The sequence below is a fragment of the Hyposmocoma kahamanoa genome, unplaced genomic scaffold (assembly GCF_003589595.1).
Source record: "Hyposmocoma kahamanoa isolate Upper Pololo Valley unplaced genomic scaffold, ASM358959v1 88, whole genome shotgun sequence".
In the NCBI taxonomy this organism is placed as follows: domain Eukaryota; kingdom Metazoa; phylum Arthropoda; class Insecta; order Lepidoptera; family Cosmopterigidae; genus Hyposmocoma; species Hyposmocoma kahamanoa.
The window spans coordinates 12,670,759-12,693,953 of NW_020654466.1; the positions used below are offsets into that span (position 1 = coordinate 12,670,759).

At 35.2% G+C, this 23,195-nt stretch overlaps 1 protein-coding gene across 1 annotated transcript; it reads right to left on the reverse strand.

Annotated features, from left to right (window-relative positions):
* Positions 1–7,421: 7,421 nt before the first annotated feature.
* Positions 7,422–20,132, reverse strand: LOC113235597 (pyridoxal kinase). The gene is made up of 6 exons (XM_026471358.1): positions 20,115–20,132; positions 19,512–19,744; positions 15,529–15,772; positions 9,609–9,875; positions 9,165–9,347; positions 7,422–8,308 (listed from the first exon to the last, which is right to left on the reverse strand). Exons 2-6 carry the CDS (start codon positions 19,602–19,604, stop codon positions 8,190–8,192), a joined length of 906 nt encoding a protein of 301 aa, XP_026327143.1. The 5' UTR covers positions 19,605–19,744; positions 20,115–20,132; the 3' UTR covers positions 7,422–8,189.
* Between the last annotated feature and the right edge of the window lie 3,063 nt (positions 20,133–23,195).

A 23,195-nucleotide genomic window follows, 5' to 3' on the forward strand; every position in this document is an offset into this window, starting at 1 on the left:
GCGACCCAAATAATATAAACCTTGAAGACTAACAAGCATATAGGTAAGTAATAAATATAAAAACTAGGTAGGTAACTAATCTATAAGAATATATATATATATATATATATATATATACTTGTCTGCGACATCTGGTGTCAGGTAACCGGCCTCGGAACCAGCGCTATAGGTACGACACCCTTCGGCCTAAACCTCTTATTTATGGCGGTCGACCGTATGATCCGTCCGCACTCTCACCACTAGGGGCCTAAGGGGATCTAAATCATATCTTGTTCTCCTGCCCTTCAATTGACCACGATACTTATTACATATTCGAACTTCTGGCAATCAATTTTCCATTCCCCCACCTCCATTACAAGTTTATTGTATTCATGTAACAAAGATGTATATAATGTACTGACCTTATTTATCGAAAATAATAATATCAAGCTTTAAAATGTATGTCGTTGCCTTCGAGACGTCGATGTATCTTAACAGCTAATCACGTACTCAACCTACCATTCGAATTCCGTACTTTTTCCATAATCTGTAATTCTGCTTTCCCACCCTTTCATTGGCTAAATGAAAAAGTAAAGTCATTAAAAAAGAATATTAAAAAACGATATGTAAAATGATATCTCGCTTTCGATCAATGCAAAGGAGGGGATGATGTGTGCACAAAACATACCTGGTAGGTATAAATTTGATAATATTTAATTTATCGAGTTCTTAGGTTTTCGCGATTGTTACACATAGGAAATGAAACTATTTTTCCGGATTTACAACCGGTCAACCGTGACCATGGGACCTGTAAAGGGCCCGAAACGTCGGTTTGTTTCAAAAAACAAATATTTAATTTATGATCTGTAACAAGTATGGAAGGGTAAGTTCAGTAAATCGTGCGCCTAATGGTAAACTACACGCCTGTACATAACAATTGCAGTGCCACTCAGAGCTTTAAATCGCAAAGATCTGAGGGGCACTGCTAATGCGCCCGCCACTCTGAGATATAAGTTGATAAGTCTCATGTGTCTGTAATTTCACCAGCACCCTTACTTTTCAAAACCGGAACACAGTAATGCTGACATTACTGCTTGCCGGCAGAAATAGGTAAGGTAGCAGTAACCCTGGACGAACTGTTTCACATGGAGCTCTACTGCTACTTGTGAAAGACATAGTTCATTATATCGCATGAGATGGGTAACGCACTAAACCATAGCCTCGTAGGTAATTTTTTTTTACTCTAGTACCCTGTATTAAATTGATGTTTTAAAACTGTTTAAAAAAAACTAAAATTTACGTTGCAGCGGGTCTCTAAACGCTCAGGGTGTAAACGGCTTTCATTCTTATATAATCCACTATTTCTTGAGACTTTGTACCAATAATGCATCCACCAGACAACCACATCGGTAATCTAGTTTCAAACTAGGGAGTTTCCTGTAGTATTTGTACCAGAGCAACGGAATTATCTCCCAAAAACAGACTAGAATCAATTTAGAAAAGTTTTAAGTATTATTTCACAAAAAAATATTGAATATCATGGTGGTGCAACATCCCGACAGTCAATAAATTTAATTACAAAAAAGAAATACACACATCAAAAGTGTCTAGGGATCAAGTACGTTTAAGAGTATTGCTGCAATTAGGGTTAATTATATTAACTTTTTTGTATCGCTATTGATACTTTTTAGTGAGTTTTAACATTTAAATAAGGAATATTGTTTAAAATTCGTTAATAAGAAGAAAATCGATTGTCAATGTGGTTTTGTATAAAAATGAGTTATAGCGTTTTGACAAAATCATTACAATATCTGCATCGGAACCGAAACAATTTACATTATTATGGAGAGACGACATCATTTAACCCGAGAAGTGATGATGCGAGCCGTCGGAATGTTGGAAGCTGGTTCCAGGCAACGTGCTGTGGCTTTCACTCTTAACACTACACAGAGCGTCGTAAGTCGCCTCTGGACGCGCTATCGCATGACGGGCAGCGTGGCCGAGCGACATGGAGGACGATCTCGCATCACGACTCGCAGACAGGACCGGTATATCCAAAATACTGTTCGACGGAATCGTACCATGACCGCCATGATAATAAATAAATAAATAACGCACACATTCAACATAGCCCCGCACTAGGGAAACCCTGTGTCGCGGGTGCCATGGACACACACATAGACAACCACAAATTACACCCAAACTCACGAGAGAAATAAATGTAAGCCATACAAACATTTCTCCCGGCCCGGGAATCGAACCTGGGACCTCTGCGTGGCAGTCCGGCATGGTAACCGTTCGGCCACGGAGGCAGTTGATGTTGGTTGCGAGGCTCCACAGCTCCTTAGGCTTGCTAATAAGCGATCAAACAATCCGAAATCGTTTACGTGAAGTGGGTCTGCGATCCCGAAGGCCGGTCAGAGTTCCACCCATTGCACCCTGCAATCGCAGGACCCGTTTACGATGGGCTCGCGAACACAGAAACTGGGAGGAAGAAGACTGGCGCTATGTGTGCTTTTCGGATGAATCCCGCTTCGGTATGAGACCGGATACAAGACGTACTCGAGTTTGGAGAACATCTGGACGTCATGAACGTTTGAGATATTGTCAGAAAGTTCATCCATATGGTGGGGGAACAATAATGATATGGGCCGGTATTTGGATCGGCGGAAGAACCGATCTCATTTGGATCAGGGGTAACCTCAATGCTCAAGTTTACGCAGAGAGGATTGTTTCAGATGTTATCATCCCTTTGCGAGGCCAGTTGGGTGATTCATTTCAACTAATGCATGACAACGCACGTCCACACACGGCTAGAGTCGTAACACGCATTCTTGCCGAAGCTCGTATCAACGTTCTGCCGTGGCCTGCTCAATCGCCAGACCTCAATCCAATTGAGCACGCTTATTTATACTATATGCTTCAAAGAAGAGCTGTGCCGAGTATGCATACCGTACATACTCTACAACAATATTTTGACTTGTTACAAAACACATGGGCGACCATTCCTCAAAGTGATTTTGATGAACTCATCTTAAGCATGCCAAATCGCTGTAATTGTGTGATTCGTGTTAATGGTGGAAATACAGATTATTAATTTTCTTATCTTTACAATAAAAATGAGCAAAATCATCATTTTCCGCCATTTTTTTGTCATTTAATTGACGCCGTTAATTTGACTTTTTTCCCACAATTTGCAAAAACATCAATTTTAGTTTATTTTAATTAAATATAGGGGTAAGCGGTTAAATAAAACATAAGCATTAAAGTAAGAAGTCGTCCTGGAAGACTGGATTTGGTAAATATTGCTTAAATAATTTTTATTTCAAAAATATTCACTTGATCCCTAGACACTTTTGATGTGTGTATTTAACAACAATATACAATATCAAATATAACGCTACTCGAACGCTCTACTGCGTCTTGATTGGTTAAAATATAATCGGTACTCGCGGCTAATCATGGACACATCTATTCGATACCTCTGGTTTTTGTTGTGCTGTGTTTGTTTGGCTTTCGATTGACTGTGTTGTCATGGATTGTTAACAAAATATACATTAAATATGTTTCGTCATGTTAATTTACTAATAGAAAAAGTATTGTATGCCATTATTATACAATTATACTTTAAAATCTCCTGCCTTAGGTTCTTTCTTGAACCTATTAATTAACCTAAACACGGTACTCGTGTTTAAGAACCCTCACTATGCAACGATGGCATAAAAAAAAACTATCGAGTTCTTAGGTTTTCGCAATTGTTACACATAGGAAATTAAACTATTTTACTGGATTTAAATCGCGTGTAATTGCTTTTTCAAACAAACCAACGTTTAGTTTTTTTAGTTTAACGTAAAGACCTCGTTACAGGTCCCATAGTCACGGTTGACTCGGCCCGAAACGTTGGTTTGTTGGAAAATACAAATACACGCGATATAAATCCGGAAAAATAGTTTCATTTCCTATAAAAAAAATATTTAAAAACATTTAAGTCCCGATTTTAAAATGAAAAAACTTGATCCTATCCGTTTTTAATAACAATAACAAAATTTATTTATTGAGACAACTGAGATCCAATCAAATGTTAGTAGGTACAGACTTAAAACTATATTAGTACTTATATTTTACCAGTGACTTTGTATTATTTATTAAGTGCTGCATAATTGGGCACTCAGCACACAGGGCTAACAGGAAGTCAGCAACTGTCTTCAGGAGGCTATTGGGGCCGCCAGGTATTCTCTTCAGTAGCGACGCCGACTTTTTACGTCCAACAGCCGTGAGATCTACGCGCCCGTCATTGAACATGGCTGAGACACTGCAGAAACGTGACAGCCCCAAGAGCATCCTGAAGGCGTTGTTGTATTGCACGCACAGAACATTCCGAGAGCACTGAGTGTAGGTCTTCCACAGACCGCTAGCGTACATTGGTGTGCAGTAATCTCTAAACAATGTTATGTTAACTGCAGCCGTATATCTGGCGAACTTGCGGGCAAGCATGTTTGCTCCCACCGATAGTGCTCTCCGTTCGCGCTGTATATCCAGGTCATCCTTGAGGTCGTCGATAACATAGTGTCCTAAGTATTTGAAGTGGCTAACCTTTTTTAATGGACAACCATTAAGTAGTACAGGAAGTGCACACGTAGGACTCTTCCCACCGGCGGCTCCAAAGATCATAAACTCGTACTTTTTAACATTATATAACAAGTCATGGGATGTTACATACGCCTCTCTGGTGTTTAAACAAATTCCGTCAACAAAGCAGCCCACATGCGTGCTGCTGAGTTCACCAATCAGTGCTTTGACGTACAAATTGAATAATCTAGGGAAAAAAAGGAGATGTTAGTCCATCCTGCCTAACCCCGCATCCCAAGTTATACGGCTCCAAAAATTTGTTCGCCCACCTTGCAACACTTTTTAGCTTGTTATGTTATGCACCGCCTGTTAATTATTATTCCGAGCCCTATTATTGAACCCAGCAGCTCTTCGGTTGCGTAGTAGAGAATGCCAAATGGCATTAAATCATCATTTATACTGTTCAGTGTGCACAAACTTTAAATGAATAAAAAAAATGCATTAATTGAAGCCTGAACACTCATTAATTATTATTGATTATCAACTGAAAATATAAATTGAAATGACACACAATATGATTGCAAGTTCAACATTTATTTTATATAAATCTTTTGTCTTAAAATTATAATTAACTATTAATAAAATTTATACTATACATAAAAAAACAAGCTTTGGATCAATATCTCCTAGTTTCTTGCTCATTAAAGCAACAGTAATTCTGTAAATATTTTTTTATACTATAAGGTATTGATAATTTTTCCTAATTTCGAGGCGTTCAATAAAAATAGCATGATGGTAGTCACTAATAATAATAAGTGAAGTTTTGAACTATAAATTCAACTTAGCATGATGTTAGTCACCAATAAGTGAACAAGTGAACTTTCCAACAATAATAGATCGAAAGTTTTTGTACCCGTGTAATCATGGGCATATTTGTTTAGGTTGATTATGGTCACGTCACCGTTCAATTAAAACAAAATCTTCAATTGTTTTTTCATGTTGATTATACGTTCTGGAATATGTTGGCAATGGTTCATATCATAATTTAACTCCTTTTTTAGCGTTCATCTGTGTCCATGAATATGACTTAAGGACCGGAGGAGAAGCGAGAAAAACTGGCTTGCTAAATCAAATGTTTTTGGTATTTACTATTAAATAACGGTCAAGCAAAAAAAAAAATACTATACACCTTTGGATATTGTCTGAAGAATGGGTTAATTTGTTATAAGATGTATACTTCACCCGATCATATAAAATCCTGAAAATAGGCGACCACCCGTGGACCCATGGGCCTAAAGGGCCCGAAACGTTGGTTTGTTTGAAAAACGAATATACGCGAATTAGATCCGAAAAAAAATGCTTCATTTCAGAAGCCCTGTAGTTATTAAATTCTCATTTATCCCAAAATTTTAAAATTGCCCTGCCGCTGCTCCGTCAGTCAGTCAGTCGCCATCGGGCGCTTATTGACGACGGATCCGTGTCAAATTTTCTCCGCCTGTTTTTACTTTATTCATATTAATTTTCAGCGCGCGAGTAGCAGGACGTGAGAGGTAGTCCCCCACATCTCGCCTCGTAAAAATATAGGCTCGCATTGAAATACCTCGCTTTAACAGGAAAATGAAAAACCGAGGGTCATAGTATATTAGTGACTGGATCATGTCTAATGAGGTTTGGTCAGTATAATGTACAAAACCAAATCAAACTTCGATCGTATAGAGCTCGCAAGACTGTCATCTTGAATAACCTCTATACCACACTTGTGACTTATTTATACTTATAATGAATGTGGTTATTAACTAATTTTGTTACTCGATCAAAGCTCAATCGATGTAACTAAAATTTCGTGTTTTTATCACAGATTAAACTCAAATGGAAGACTTTTTTGGTCGCAATAACTCTAAATAACTTTTGTTGTTATCACTCACGTATAAATAATTCTCTACATGCACAAATTCATTTCGACGGTTTAAAGAGACTAAACTAATGCTTAGGTTAAAAATGTGTTTACCTATAATAAGACAAATAATAATGTGGTAACGCCATACAGACCCGCCTACCACGCGCCGTGTACAAACGCACATATTCGCATAATCTCGCGGTGCACTCGCGTGTCAGTGCGCGGGTTGTCGCACTCGCCATTCATTACACAATTGAAGCATTCGCTTGGTGTTTAAAAATGGTTGTTTAAATAAGAGTGTCTCAAACTGAGAGTTGTTCAGCATTCTATCATTTCTATTTCATAATCATATTCTCATAATCGAGATACCAATCCGCGATACTGGTATAAAAATATCAATACGTAAGTACTGGATCTAACAAAGGTTATTTCATTGTATCACGAGAATATGTAATGAACACATTATTTTTTCAAATTATGTTTAGAACTTGTAGATATATCTAAAATAGCAATGTGACAACCCTACGCTATATATATATACAAATACATTAAAAGCTCTGCTGATAATGCATAACAAAAACATTGTTATCGTTGAGGAAATCGGCAACCTTTGCCTGGGTAAACGGGCACTACTGGTAGTGGCAATACGAGTTCGGTTTATGTAAGAGCATCATTAAACATTGATTTCCTTCAGTCAAAGCATTTTATCACCCTATATAAAAACCGACAAATTACTTAACGTCAAAATATTCGTGCTCGCATGGTGTACCGATTTCTACAACACAGCATATTCCATACACAAGGTATAATTGTTAAGTGTGCCCAGGCGATACTTCCGTAACTTTAAAACGTAACAATAAGTTTACAGATAACGAAACTGTTTTAAATAAAGTAATAAAACTACCTTTTAAACCGAATAAAAGTGATGTTTATATTTAAGTAAGTACAAAATTTTGTTTTCAAAGGAGTTGTTCGAAGCAGGGAAACTAAAGTCTCTCTGAATGTCATATTAAATGAATAGAAGCGTTAAACTTTAAAATTTTGGATATTTCTAGTTTTATTTAAAAAAAATTGATGTCGTTTTACTCATTAGATAACATACTTTCGATATCAGTTTAAAGGTTTTTGATATCTCTTATATCTACGGAATTATTACCTGAGCATGCTTAACAATTACACCCTGTATAGACTCGTGTACTCGACTTGCGCAAGTTTACTTGCAATGCAACTTGAATGTGTAGCCGGGCCTTAATTTGACTATAAATAAGCACGTTGTTCTATATTTCTATATGTAAATCTAAAAATAAGATAATACATTTTATTGTCTTATTTATATATCATCAATCAATAGATTGGTATGATAAAATAGCACGAGCATATGTGACATCACCGTTAATTAGTGGTTACGGTAACTGTTGTTTCGAATGCAATTAATGCATTAAGTACTTATTTTAAACTATTGTTTTATTTCTCACAAAATCAAATGCCACATGAAGTAGAAAAGAAAATATTATGAGCGAGTAACACCACGAAAATTATTGTTTTTTTAGAGATGTATCAATATATTTGGCAAAAGCGTTATGTATACACAGTGTATAGGTACCAATTCATTAATTAGAAATAAATCTCATTTCGTCCCGTCGACCACGAGCGATATTTAAATTTTGGCGTAAATTTTTTTCTTGCGGTGAACACTGTTTTTTAAGGGTATAACTAATTTTTCAGGAAAATTATGTAAGGTATTTTAGTTTATCGTGATCTCTACAGCTTTAATTTCCACGACTGGATTTTCGATGATGGTCTTGTTCTGTATTAGACGTAACTCGATTAGCGCTTTAGGGATCTCGCCTTCTGGCTGGAGAGCTGGAATGAAGTAGTACAAAATCAAACACAGACCGCGCATTACAACAATACAGTATTGTTTTCTCAAGCTGTTGGAAATTTAAATGAACATCTAAAAAATCACACATCTAAAACGACATCCAAAAAACATCTAAAAAGGTAATCAGGTGCAGCCGGGTTGAACAAGATAGAAAAACGAGTGGTTAACATTCTTAAGAATCTACGTTCATGGATGGGAAGCCAATTTGACGATGAAAAGCAGAGTTCTTATTTGGGTATAAAGGTTTTTCTGACCGGCTTAATACGATTCCATGTTGACAAGTGTTGTAACTCCCTTAATGATATATTTATCTTTATTATATCATTAGATATGATAATATAATAATTATATATATATATATTTCTTTTTGTAAACATCATAGTATCGTCGCCTTACTTTCTCGTATCTTAAAGCACAAAATTACTGAAATGCAAAAAATGGATTGTGTATATACAAATTTTGCAGGCTGATTTCACATCACATTTCCTTCATGCTTTCACACTATTTTTACCTATTCTTAAAGTAATGCATAATGCGATAAGAAATTTAAAATAAATTGAAAGTTTTGCCATCTCCTTCACTCTTTATACGATAAGAGTTTGAGAAAGTAGGGCATCGATATCATTTCTATATAATATCACATGTGCCATACAATTGTCATTATTTGGTTTTAGTAATTATCAATAATTACCAGAGCACTATAGTACTGTAAAAGGCACCCAGACCTTGTTACTATAAAAAAGACCAAATCAAACAATGAAAAACATAAAGTAGTGATTGTCAAGTAGGTAATTCTCCGCCGTGAAATGTTCTTTGTCATTTTGACTATTAACTTACCTCTAGCTTTCTGATACGTATCTTTTACGATACCCTGCAACGTTGCTATAGTCTTTTCCAATGTTAATTTGATGTCATTATTAGTTTTATGCGACCAAGCAAGGAATAGTGCGGCGAATAGGTCACCGGTGCCGGTGTAGGTTGCGTCCATCTTTGGTATTTGAATTTGGTAACAGGAACCACCTGAAAATTACATTATTTATCAATACAACGCCTTAGCGCAAATGAAAAGACGTAGTTGACAATGAGCTGTGATCAATTGAGCCAAATTGGGGATCAAACGAATTGAGAAACATCGAGTACTTAGGAAACTTAGCACTGTCCACTGAACGTGAGTTCGATGTGCTGAAAGTAAACCACAGTTCAGCACAAAAAAATCTTGTACGCAAACCGTACATTTAGAAATTAAATTACTTAAATTAAATGTTGTACAAGTCAATTTACCTTTGGTGCTAGCAATACCAATCATTTTCGTGTCATCTCCCAAATCTGTACTAGACAGAACAACAGTTTTCACACCCTTATCATGCAACGCTTGTATCACCTCCAGGGCCCCTTTCAAGTCTTTGACCTTGAGACCTGTCATCAGTTCGGCTTCAAATTGGTTCGGAGTGATAATATCCGCCAAAGGCACAACTACATCACGATAGACGGGTAGTATATCTGCAGGGACGTACATTTGGCCGTTGTCTCCCATTACTGGATCGCATACTATAAGTAAAACACAGATTTCTTTTATGATATCAAGTGACGGGACAAATAGGTCGTGCGCCTGGTGGTAAGTGACAAGCCTACCCATAACAGTTGCAGAGCCATTCGAAGCTTTAAATCGCAAAGATCTGAGGGGCACATAAAATTGACAAGCTCCATGCTCCTGTAGTTACAACTTTCTTTTCCATTCAAAGCCGGAACGCAGTAATGTTCACATTACTACTTGGAGGCAGATATAGGTATGGTAGTAGTACTTCCCTGGATAACAAATGTAATCATAGAAGCTCTGTTTGAAGTTATGCTAAATATTTTTTAGTAGCAGTAGAGCACCTTGATTAAGAATATAAAACAAAACTAGTGGAGTTATTCCACAAAAAATCTCAATAAAAAAAAGTAGAGCTCCTTGTGAAAGAGTTCGTCCAGGGAAGTACTGCCCTATTTCTGTCGCCAAGCAGAAATATGAGCATTTTGCGTTCCGATTTTGAAGGGTAAGGGTGCTGGTGAAATTACAGGCACATGGGATCAACTTATACCTCAGGGTGACGGGAACTGAGGCATTGCCGCTCATAACTTTGCTATTTAAAGCTCTGAGCGGCACTACAACTGTTATGGACAGGCGTGTCACTTAACATCCGACGACTTGTTCATCCCGTTATCGTCACTTGGTATTATAAAAAAAAACTCGTTATTTTATGAACACGTATACGGTGTTCAAGCGTGTAATAGGAATCTACGTAGGAGGTATCTACGTTTTTATTAGCAAGTGGCAAGTACCGCGATTAAATACATTTTAGTGGCGGAGTGGTAACTTTTAATAGGTAAACCGATTGAGATTAGATTATCGCATACACAAACCAGATCGGTGTAAAAGCGGCGTGGCGGAAATTTATTTCATTTTAATAAAATATCAATTCCTTTGTTAAATATTACTATATTTCAATATACTTATATCTATATCAATATTATAAGTTCCTGTCTATGTACATCCTATTCATACTAGATTGAAATAGGGAGGCACACTGGCAATTTCTCCCGCTAGATGGCGCATGAATAATGGTGCTGTTAGACTGTCAACGTCATCCGAGTATATAGCCAGAAATAGAGACGAAATAAGGGCCATCCATTCCTGACATCTCATCAGGCAAATGGGTCTTATATCACTTTTAAATATCAACTCTCGTTTGCGCTGAAATCGCAAATTAGAAAGCTGAAATAGTACAGCGCCAACAACTGACCTGTGTGTACGTCTTCGTATATTCCAAAAATATTCTGTATTTATTATAATAAAGATAATATCTCTAACAATGGGGGCTGTTCCATTCGGTGGTGTGAGAAAAACCGCAAAACATCTAACTACAAAACAAACGTTATAAAAAAAATTGTACATAACCTGTATCCTTACAGGTTGTACCTATCCAACTAAACGATTACTCCCGTGTTGCTGATTAAATTTAAATCGCAGTAATTTTCTTCATTAAAGAAAAATACATATTGGGAATCTTGCTGCATTTAGGAGCATATCTATCTATTGGAATAGCGAGCAAACCGTCAATTCGAAAAAACAAACAAAATTGTTTAAGATATACTTAAGGCGGCTTCCTACGGCCCGTGACTCGTATCGCGGCTCGCGCCGTGCATTTCTTAATAACGCGTCAATGAAAGAGGACTGCCCGAGCGTGCCCATGCTCGCGCGTGGCGGCCTGTTTGGATTCGCCTCTGGCAGGTAACCTCAAAGGCGCGGCGCGGCCTATACTATTGTTCTCTTGTCGCTACGCGCGTTGGTCTGAGGCCGCCCGGACTCGCCGGTATCGCGAGCTCGCTCACTCAAATCGACGCCTTTGACATCACGTCATTCACGGGCCGTGGCAACGCACCATTAAGAAAAGATAATACCTTCTTAACTTTTAATTTTAGCTCATTAGTTCGTAAGTAAAATGCGTCAATATGTGAACACCTACGGTTACAGTAGTCACCACAATTATTAGGAACGAGTCATTGTCACCTCGGTTTGAGTCGATCAAAAAAGATTTTCAATTTTTGAAAAGCTTCCGCTCAGAAGCCGGAGGGCATAACTTTATGTTTCTCTTGTTCCACGCACATAAAACTGTTTCTGATAGGCTCAAGGTGACTGTGGCTCGTATTCCAGAACTCTACTCAATGCTTGAGTATTCAAGTCCTGACTTGAGCATATTAAATCATACGATTTAAAGCACTAGAAATCATACATATATACATAGGGTCGTATTTCCCTACTTACGCATATAATTCGCGTAGCTGTAGGTGCACATTAGAAAATGCACGTTTCAAACGCTTGTCATGTGGTCGACCACAACAGCGTCGCACCTTTCTAGCTTGCACCTGTACATTTATCTCTATTGTTAATGCTAATTCTCGGCTTGCGATTCATTTTGCGTGTATGAAAATGGAACGAAATATATAAATAGTTTTTTATTGGTGTTCAAATTATTAGTAATGTGATGATTATTTACAATACATAGGACGGTCAATCTCGGACTAGTGTTCACTACCTAATTTTCGTGTCAATTTTTATTATTTAAATATTCAAGCATATTATCGTGTAATTATTAAAAAAACATTTCACGATACAGTTCTCGAACATTAAATAATTGCACGATAAAAAAGCGAATAATTAAATAATAAAAATTGCCACAGAAATTAGGTATTTACTGAACACTAGTCTGAAATGGCCGAGGAACACTTGGTATCTTATTAATGGTAGGAAAGATTTAAGGAAACATATATATAAACAAACATGATAAGATCATAGATAATATGAACTTTTGTATTATCTTGCATGATAAATAGTTGTTAAAAGAGATAGGTAACTGCGAAAACCTTTTATATATGTTATATTAACTATCATCGGTGAATCATAGACCGAACTTAGTGTCTTTAACTATAAGACTGACTTTAGGTTCAATTTACGTTACAGAACGGAATGGAAGCAAATTTTTGTAACCATAGCATAATGAACTTCATGTCAATTGTGTAAACAGGTCGCGCGTTATCTGGAGAATTCTCACTCATCAGTCAGCAACTGCCTCAGTGGCCGAACGGTTACCATGCTGATTAGTCACGCAGAGATCCCGGGTTCGATTCCCTGACTGGAAAAATATTTGTAATAGACATCATTTATTTCTCTTGTGAGTTTTGGTGTAATTTGTGGTTGTCTATGTGTGTATCCATGGCACCGGCGACACAGGCTTTTCGTAGCGCGGGGCTATGAGTGTATGCAAAAAGAGTACCTATAGTATCTAGTTTACATTACATTACGTTACACAATTGACATTACAAGACAAGTTCATTATGTTAAGTGCAATTTTGTTACAAAATTTCACTTCCATTCCCGTACCATTGCCGTAATGTAAATTGAGCCTTTCTTTATCAAAGCTAACCTTAAGGCAACAGGTTACTTAATGAAGCATTAAATTAGTGGACGGTTGTGCAACTGAGCGTTAATCTAGGTACAGAATCAATTTCGAATACATAATCAATACATAATTTGCGTGACAACTAATTATTTTCTATTTAAACGAATAGTTTTAGTAATTTAATAGTTCAGTTTAAGTAATTTTAGTAATTTTGGTATAGAAAAAAATCTAAACCTAGTAAAAGGAAAGTTTGTAAGGAGAACCAATAATTTCTTAAGCAAATTTGAAAATTCATATTTAATACTTTTGTAAGAAAAGACAATGTTTTAGTGTTTTTGGTCAATTAATTTAAACCTTGAGGGGTAAAATAGTAGGTACCTATTATACGCAGACGAAGTCGCGGGTACTGGCTAGTACTTTATAAGCACACACGTATGCTTGCTTGTTTCTGTATTGTAGTTCATACTCGTATGATTTAAAATATGAATTATAATAATATTTGTGTAAGTATTTTATAAGTACATATTTATAGTACAGTACAGAACTTTCCATTTAATAGAACTACTTGTCCAATTAGTTATAGTAAATATAACAAATTGTAAAATGTTAGTGCAAAAAGTCATTAATTGCCATATAATTTATACGGCAATTAACGACTTCTTGCAACAAGCCGACGAAATAGTTTAATGACCTATTGTGACAGACGAATAAGTTATATCAATTGTTGTTTATTCATAAACCTGGTATCAAACCTGGTGTATTTTTTTGGAAAGAAAATCAATTGTGTACAGGGTTATTTGTTTGTCATTATAAACAACAACGTATGCTCTACTACACGTTTTAACAATACATCAGATTTTACATTCTTACAAATATATTAGATAATATTTAAAAAAAGTATCCATGAACTTTAGTTAAATCTAGTTAGTGTTCTCCTTAAAATAGAGAAATATTCTAAGATAAGTTTTAATTTTTTTATATATACAGGGGTATTTTAAAATATTGCCAACTGCAGGACTATCTTACTAACATCATAAATAACAACTTTTGTTTCGGGACTTTTTACAAAACATAATAAAGAAGGCTGGCGAGATCCCGTGTATTTTGTGACCGTGTTATTGACGGCGTGCATTAGGAGACCTATCAATACTTGTGATTCATTATCAAAGCATCATAAAAGCTAATTGAGTACAGCCTATAGAAGCTGGGATTATAAAGTTGATATAGGTTATATTTATAACATTGTCCTGTATTTCGCTTCAGATGTTTGATCGTAGTAGCAGAAAACAACAAGATTTCAGTTTGTTCCCAAAAATAATAAAGAACTTCCCGAATATTCCCAAATCTGCCAAACCGCCACATTTAATATAACTTATCATGTTCTGCAGCAATGAAAATGAATAAAAATTAAATCTGCCTAAATGGCAAAAATGGCAGTTTTCTGCCATGGTCACACTGTTCTCAATATCTATGCGAGAGTCGGCTGAAGGACTTTGTTTCCATGGCTAGCAATAAATTACAAAAAAATATCTATGTGACATTGACATTGGCAAAAGGTCTCTTGTCAAAACGTTCCTTTGAAACTTTCATTATCTCTCATTTAAATATTGTCTAAATACTTTTGTCACATTGTGTTTTATTTTTTGCTTTATGTCATTACTGTTTAATTGATTATTTTATTAGGTATTTTATAGCTTTAATATTTTATGTGTGTACTATAAAATAACCAATGCTTCAGGTAGGTAAACATTCAATCATGCTTAAAATGAAGCGTACGTACAAGAACGTTATCTAATCTATCGTCAAACTGAATCAATTGCGTTGTGTTCTTGCATCTATTCTAAAATACAATGATTTACAATTATTTTATTCCCGACTTCTAAAAATATACAAAAATATATTGATAACTAGGCATAAACTAAAACGCAAAATTATACTAGCAAAGTCCATGAACGGCTCTTCGTCGTTATTGGGGCAGCTTTCGCCATCCTTCTTTACTAAAAATACACTTTAATGTTTTTCTTGTACTATTTAACGCTGTTTATATCTGTCTTTGGCAGTAAGTTCAAATTTGCAAGCCATCGTCCCCGACGACCCCTGCTGTATTTATGGTAGCGCTATCTTTAGTTACCGCACTGAGTTTTTACCGTTTAGAAAGATCTATTTCATTAAAAAACATGTGCGTATTTGGCCTCCATCTCACCTGATGGAAAGTGACGATGAGGTCGACGATGAACCATGCATAAAACTGTAGCACTTACCATAAATTAGTGCCGGATTCTTTTCTCTCAATTTCTTAATGATCCCAGCAATTTGTTTTAGAGAATCAGGAGATCTAGAATAGCCAGTAAGAAAATGCGTGTAATAGTCTACTTCGTTCAATGTGAGGCCCTCAATTAATTCTGCCATCTCTTCATTTTGAAGGATGGTACCCTTTATATGCTTATATCCTGTATGTGTTGAAAATTGAACGGTATTTATAGAGTCCACTTCAAAACCTAACACCTGGAAAAGAATAATAAGAATTCATTAATAAAACAGCATGTATGTTGTACAGTCAAGAATACTACAAGCCTGACACTTTAGACTATTCTTATATGCAAGCAGTGTAGAGTTGAATTTAAACCTTTTTGACATGCTTGTGAACAAAAAAAATACAAATTTAAGGACTTGAAGAGGCAAGGAACAAAAAAAGTGGGTTTTTAATAATAACAACGATAGGTAATGAAATAAAAGTTTATTCAACACAAATAAACAATAATTTTATTGCACCAGGTATTTATTGGACCACCTACAATCATAAAATTATAAGCACCTTAAGACAAAAAGGTATGCATATCAATTTTATTGGTGACGAACAGAAATCAGTCATTGCTGATAGGTTTTCTGTCATAGCCTCAAATAATCTTAAAATCTTAAAAGTCACTTTACAAAGTGGGTTTGTTCATACAAACAGCAAAAGTTATTTATGTTTATTCAAACTGTAATGACCGTTTGTTTACTAGCTTCATTAATAAATTGACTTAATTAATAGGTCATGGTTATCTTGTAAATAAAGATTACAAAACATGGCTGCTAACAGATTTGCCCTCATTTTGTAAGAACTTGGTTTCATTTGTTATATTCATATTATATTGATAAGGTTTGACTGCTTGTTCCATAGAGAAACGAATAGTAATATTATTAACTCTCAATATCCTACAAAGTAAGTAGGTCTACAAATAATTATCTCAGATTTATTATACTTGTATGTTGTATAACTTATATGTATATAACAGTATAAATGAATAAATGTCTCATCGGCTAAACGGCTTGTTTTCTTTCCAGCTAAATATTTTTGCAGTCGGGTTTTACTTTATTTAATAATTTAGTTTCATTATTATGATTCCAACCTAACTGACGGGACGAAGTAGTCGTGACATAAGTAGCAGTTGCAGTGCCACTCAGAGCTTTAAATCACAAAGATCTGAGGGTCACTGCCACTGCGCCGGTCACCCTGAGACATAAGGTGAAAAATTCCATACGCCTGTAATTTCATCAGCACCCTTAGCCTTCAAAACCGGAACGCAATAATGCTTACATTATGGCCTTGTGGCAGATGTAGGTAAAGTGGCGGTACTTCCCTGGACGAATTCTTTCACAAGGAGTTAAATGCTACTAAAATCTTACTAGAAACGTTCGCGAATAGTGGCGACACGTAAGGACACTGTCAACAAAGTAATAAAGGTGGCTGGGAAGTTTTAGCCTCGAGAGCATCACGTTTCGCATATCAGGGGGTCTAGTCCCGTTCTCCGTCCGACATGCGTCCGAATTACTGTGACATAAGTAATACTCGACCAAATTAAAGATAAAGATAAATTTATTCTGTATAAAAATTTAACCTAAATACATGAATTTTATTAAATAACAAAGGTTATTTATATTTAATAAGATTCATGTATTCAGGTTAAATTGTCACTCAGAGAGTGAAATTTGTAAACACTTTGAACATCAAGAAATCTGAAACCATTACGTATGTACTATTGTTTGAGTTTAAATTTCATACTTTTACCTGTTCACAAGACTGAAATCCAGTTGTTATATCATCATTCTAATCATGCTCATCATTCTAATGATGAGCAGGTCCTTCAATATTTAATGTGTGCCTAAATCTTAGGCAAACTGAAAGTTTGACTCTTCATTCATCATCAGATCTTGAATACTCGAAGGGGGCCGAAATTTTAATGAAACTGAATGTCTAAGTTGAAATTAGATGTTTGTAACTATTTTAATACCTGACATAGTAGGTATGTTGATTTAACTCCTGGTCATCAGAAGACCTTTAGTATATCAAATTTGCCAACACCTTAATAAAATTGAATTTTGCGACATAATAATCGACATTCTTAGCAGAGCTCGTCATAGAGACATATTCTTCATGTACTATTTTTCATTAGATTCTCAACAACACCAAGCTATTAACAGTGTCACATATTACTCACAATTCATTCACGATTCAATCGGCTAATCAGGTGCAAAAGTACTTCAGCTACGAAACTACTAACTTATTAACACAAACACTCACATTGTGCCAACGGCATAACACTTTTTTGTACTAAAGGGAATAATGTAAGTTATGTGAAGATATATTTAAAATAAAAATTCATAACATGTCACCCTGGGATTTAAATTAATAATATAATATAAAATGTCGACTTCATAGACACTACACTACAATAGTCATTCACAGGAAAAAGTGAACATTGGTGTAAAAGCATCAGAATATTTGTCCAATAGTTACGGTAATAATGAAAAGTTTTTATAAATTGTTCCATACTTTTTTGTGAGGACTGAACATTGTACTTAATTCATTTGTTTTCATAATCATGTAAATGTTTAAAATTCACTAGTAACTTGTTGTACATTTTTTTTTGTAAGTAATTTGAGGATTTTATTAAAATCCTAAGAGTTTTAAAATGCCAAAAGTTTTTAAGAATGCAAAAAATTTTAAAGAAATTTTAAGATTCAGTTACTGACATTCCTCATGCCGTTGCTAACACTCTCAATTAGGAGACTCAAAAAAGTTGATGTGGTGCATAAGAGGGAACTTTTTTTTTCAAATAAATTTTACAGGGAAAAACTTTTTTCGACAAAAAGTAGTGCAATGATTTCATTTTAAAACTGGCTAGAATGATACATGTATACTGTTATAGTATAAGTTATACAATATCATCAAGAATTACGAATTAATTAATTATCCTATATTGATCAACTCTCCGGCTCAGATTGGTCGAGAGATTACAGTTTTCCAGGAAAACTAATTTCAAAATATCAGGGCAAAATGTTTTGAATTTCTGTTCAGCATGTGCTAATCCACTAAGGTGAATGGTATAGATTTATATATTTTAGTCATTTTAGTTTTTTTATATTTTAGTAGCAGTAGAGCACCTTGTGAAAAAGTTATTCCAGGGAAGTACTCTGCCGTCCCCTAACTAAAACCCAGCTAAGTGAGATATCATAAAAAAACCAAAAGCCAGGATTTTGGAAATTGTTTAGTGAAATTTCAGTTATGCATCATTAGGGTAAGTTCTGATAAGTCCATGTTAACTAATTTTAACTGATTTTTTTTGCTAATTATAACTGTTATTTAACTACTTGTTTCTTAGCCGCATTTTAGTTAGTGGACGGCAGTGCTGCCACCTTAACAATTTCTACCGTCAAGCAGTAATGTAAGCATTACTGTGATGTTGTGTACCAGTTTTGAAGAGTAAGGGTGCTGATGAAATTACAGGCACATGAGACTTATCAACTCATGTCTCAGGGTGATGAGCACAGTGGCAGTGCAACTCAGATCTTTTGTCGATTTTAAAGCTCTGAGTGGCGTTGCAATTGTAATGGATAGGCGTGTACAGCTTACCATCAGGCACACAATTTATTCGTCCTGTCACTTGATATTATAATTAAAAATATATATCTAAATAGAATATACTAAGAATATCCTTGTTTATAGCTTTATGCTATTTTTACATGTATACCAGAACATGTTAAATAAAATAAAACGGAAAATAGGTAACAAAAATTAAATATGCAGAAAAATTAATAATACCTAAATGAAACCATTGCAACTATTTTTTGTTAATATTTTAATACCTATAAAATAAAGTAATACTATAAAATAAAAAGGATGTACAAGCTAAAAATTTGTTGGTTCAGCAGGAATTTATATAATTTATTAATTATGTTATAAAATATTACAGATACTTACTTGAAGCGGAAAAATCGCACTTTTGTTTCCCACGTAACCATGAACTACGTGACTTTGGATGGACAGCACTCTGGGAGTGTTAACTGAGGCCATGTTAATAAAAATTTCTTATAACTTTGTAGTTTAACTTCAGTGTGCAAAGGAATAATTATTTCGGTGTAAGTAATGTTACGTACAAAACGTGATTTATAGCTTGTAGAGTATGTTGCACTAAACGTTTCGTACTGTGAACACTGAGTGTATTATAATTAATAGATAATAAATTGAATATGAAGACGTTTAAACTGATAACAGATAGGTAAGGTCATTCACGAACGAACGGGCGAGTAGGGATGGGCGTTACAAATCGTATAGTTATTGAATCTATATGTTGTGACAATATCGAATATCCGATATCGTGTATTTTAGAAACTATATGTCGATATTGCTCCGCATCGCGTATTCTAAATCGTATTCTTTCCAAACTATATACCGATATTGCTTCGTATCAAATATTCACTGAGTGGATATCATTTATTATTTATTTATTTATTTATAAAGCATTGGCTTCACAGCCATCACCTTAATGTAACAAATACTCAAGAAAAGCACAACGTAATATACCTAAACTTAAAATTAATTCGTGTAAAAAATGTAACTATTAAAACCCGCCATTTACGTGGATATCAACGCGAAACCGTTATTTTATGCATCTTCGAAACTGTGTACTGTATGAAGGGAAGTTAATTTTTTGTTGAAAATTATTGTATTCTGGCGTAACGCGTTCCCATTCAATGGTGGACGATACGATTTAAGCAAACGGTGACATATCAGGGCGCACGCGAGCTATATCCAATAGTATTCATCTTGTGTCGAAATCTGATTTCGAATATCAGTAGTGGCAATGTATCAACGCAGCGCGCACGCCGCCGCCGGCTGCATCAATGAATAGTTTTAGAAAATATATAGTTTAAGTATCCGATTTCGAATATCGATATATAGTTTCGATTAGATATTTAGAAAAAGCTATATTACCCATACCTACGAGCGAGCACCTTTTCCCCCTCCCTTCTCGTCTTGTCCTGATAAGAGATGGTTAATATAATATATAGCTCAAACTATAACGTTAAATTAAAAAATAATTATAGCAATTGTATTTTGAAAGATATAAAGGTGCCAAAATGTTAAAAAGGAAATTTTTTTCACTTTGGATTAGAGTACGTTAAGAAAATTAAACCAAATGCCATCTAGCGACATAATTTTACAATATTTCAATGCCATATCATCATCTATCCATGCTTTACTTACGCAGCTAACAAACAAAATCCTTCTTGTTTTAGCCCCAGGAAACCCTGTGACGCGGGTGCTATGGACACACACAGACAACCACAAATTACACCCAAACTCACGAGAGAAATAAATGTAGGCCATATAAATATTTCTCCCGGCCCGGGAATCGAACCTGGGACCTATGCGTGGCAGTTCGGCATGGTAACCGTTCGGCCACGAAGGCAGTCAAAAAAAGAAATAAATAAAAAAAAAAATTTTAATCGAGGTTTATTATTTAAATTTAGTAAAACAAAATATATTTTTAAAACACTTTTGCGTACCTACACAATTATAAGCATTTATTTTCTACATCATGTGTTTTAATTAATACATTTTGTGTGTGAAATGTGAAAGAGAATCCTTAGGCTATTTCAAGTCCAAGCATGACTTTGTTTAGTACGCAGTAGACCTCAAGACCATAAAGTAGAGTCGCACTTTATTGACGCAGGATAGGTCAGCTCAAGGGTTACTAAAAAACGAATTATAATGAATTTTATTATAAAAAACATAAAAAAATTATTATCCATATTTTAGGATAAATACTTAGTAATAACGGATATTTATCCTAAGACGGACATTTATCGGGTAAAACCCATCTCTACTGGGAACTTGTTAGAGAAGGACAGACCACTACGCCGAGCTATCTCACGTGCCCCGGTTTTTACTTTTACTTAAAAATAACCTTAACACAACCAAATAAGGTGTAAATTTGTAATATTGGTAAATCGAAGTGCGCGATCCAGTTTATGAAATATATAAATCCGTGATCCGTCACCTTCTATCTGTCTTTGACATTATTTAGCAGCAAAAATTTTTCGTCTTTCGTGACAGGCTAAGGCGTCTACGCCATACTGCCAGATCTAAGATTGTAATTTTTCTTGAATGATTTAATTTTAGACAAAGTCAAATCTTCAATATAAGGTCTCATTCATTATCCTGCACCACTGCAGCCTGCCCGGCCGTTCGCCGCTCGATGTGTGACTGTGAACGTTGTTGGAGAGTGCAGTTGCAAGCTTAGAATAATAATAATAATAATAATAATAATAAACTCATTTATTTGTCGGAATAGGTACATGGTACATTGATACATTTTATAAAGAATACAGTGGTACAAAATAATCCGACAAAACGGTCTATGACTCAGCGGTCGCGGGGGTCCCACGGCCTCTGTTATTCTGCCATAACCTTATTTAAATATTATAAACAGTTATTTCAGGACATCGAGACTTACGCAAGCGTACTTGCACTCATTTGGCCGTAAGGCCGAGTAGGCTGCAGTGCAGGATAATGAATGGATGGGCCCCACCACAGAACACTAAACTGGCCCCCACAGAGAGAGATTTACATATATGTACATATATATATATATATACATACATACATACACACACACATATATATATATATATATATATATATATACATATATATGTATAAATATATATAAAACACTGCATTTCGCGGCAGATGACAAGACGGACTGCAATGCGGGAAAGTGAATGCTCCTTACAGGGACAGCGGGCAGGTTTCACAACGTTTTTTATTTATTTATTGAACATGGCTATAGAGCCATTCTTTACCTTAAAACAATAACAGATAATGAAGAAGGTGAAAACTTAATATAATAATAACTAAAAAATTATTCTTAAAAACTAGTAATAAAAAACTGGACAATAAGTTAACTCATTTTTATATTAAATTAAAATAATTATTAGTTTTTTTTTATGGTGGCACTAATGATGCACTACTAACTAAATTTTGCATCTTGCTTGTGAATAAACAAGGAATAAACATAAAATAAAGGAACAAGGAAAAAAAAATAGCCTATTTTTATGACTATGATAAATGTAATATAATAATATAACATAATAGAGTTCCGAATATATTCAGAAAATTATTTCATAGAAAACAAGTGTTTCTCTAAATCAGGGTTTCTTAACCTGTGGTCCATGGGCCCCTAAGGGGTGGGTGTAATGAACGCTGGGGGTTCATGGCGAGCCTACCTAACATGGCAAGTGCATTATGTAATAAATCAGTACAGAGTTCTAAAAAAACCGACCTCAAAAGTCATTCATCCCCCAATTTGCAACCCTTAGAGGTCGAATATTTCCTTCAAATTTATATGGGACCACTTGTGAGGTACCTACCCTCTTTTCAACAAAAAAGAATAATCAAAATCGGTTCACAAATTATTGATTGAGATTGAGAGTTATCGCGAAACATACATAAAAAAACATACAGTCGAATTGTGAACCTATTCCTTTTTTTTAAGCCGGTTAAAAATTGGTATACAATATGTTGTGGTTAAATAGGTACTGTGCGCGTGACCTTTTTGAATTTTCGCATCAATGCGTGCCAACCAGTGCGTCAATGCAA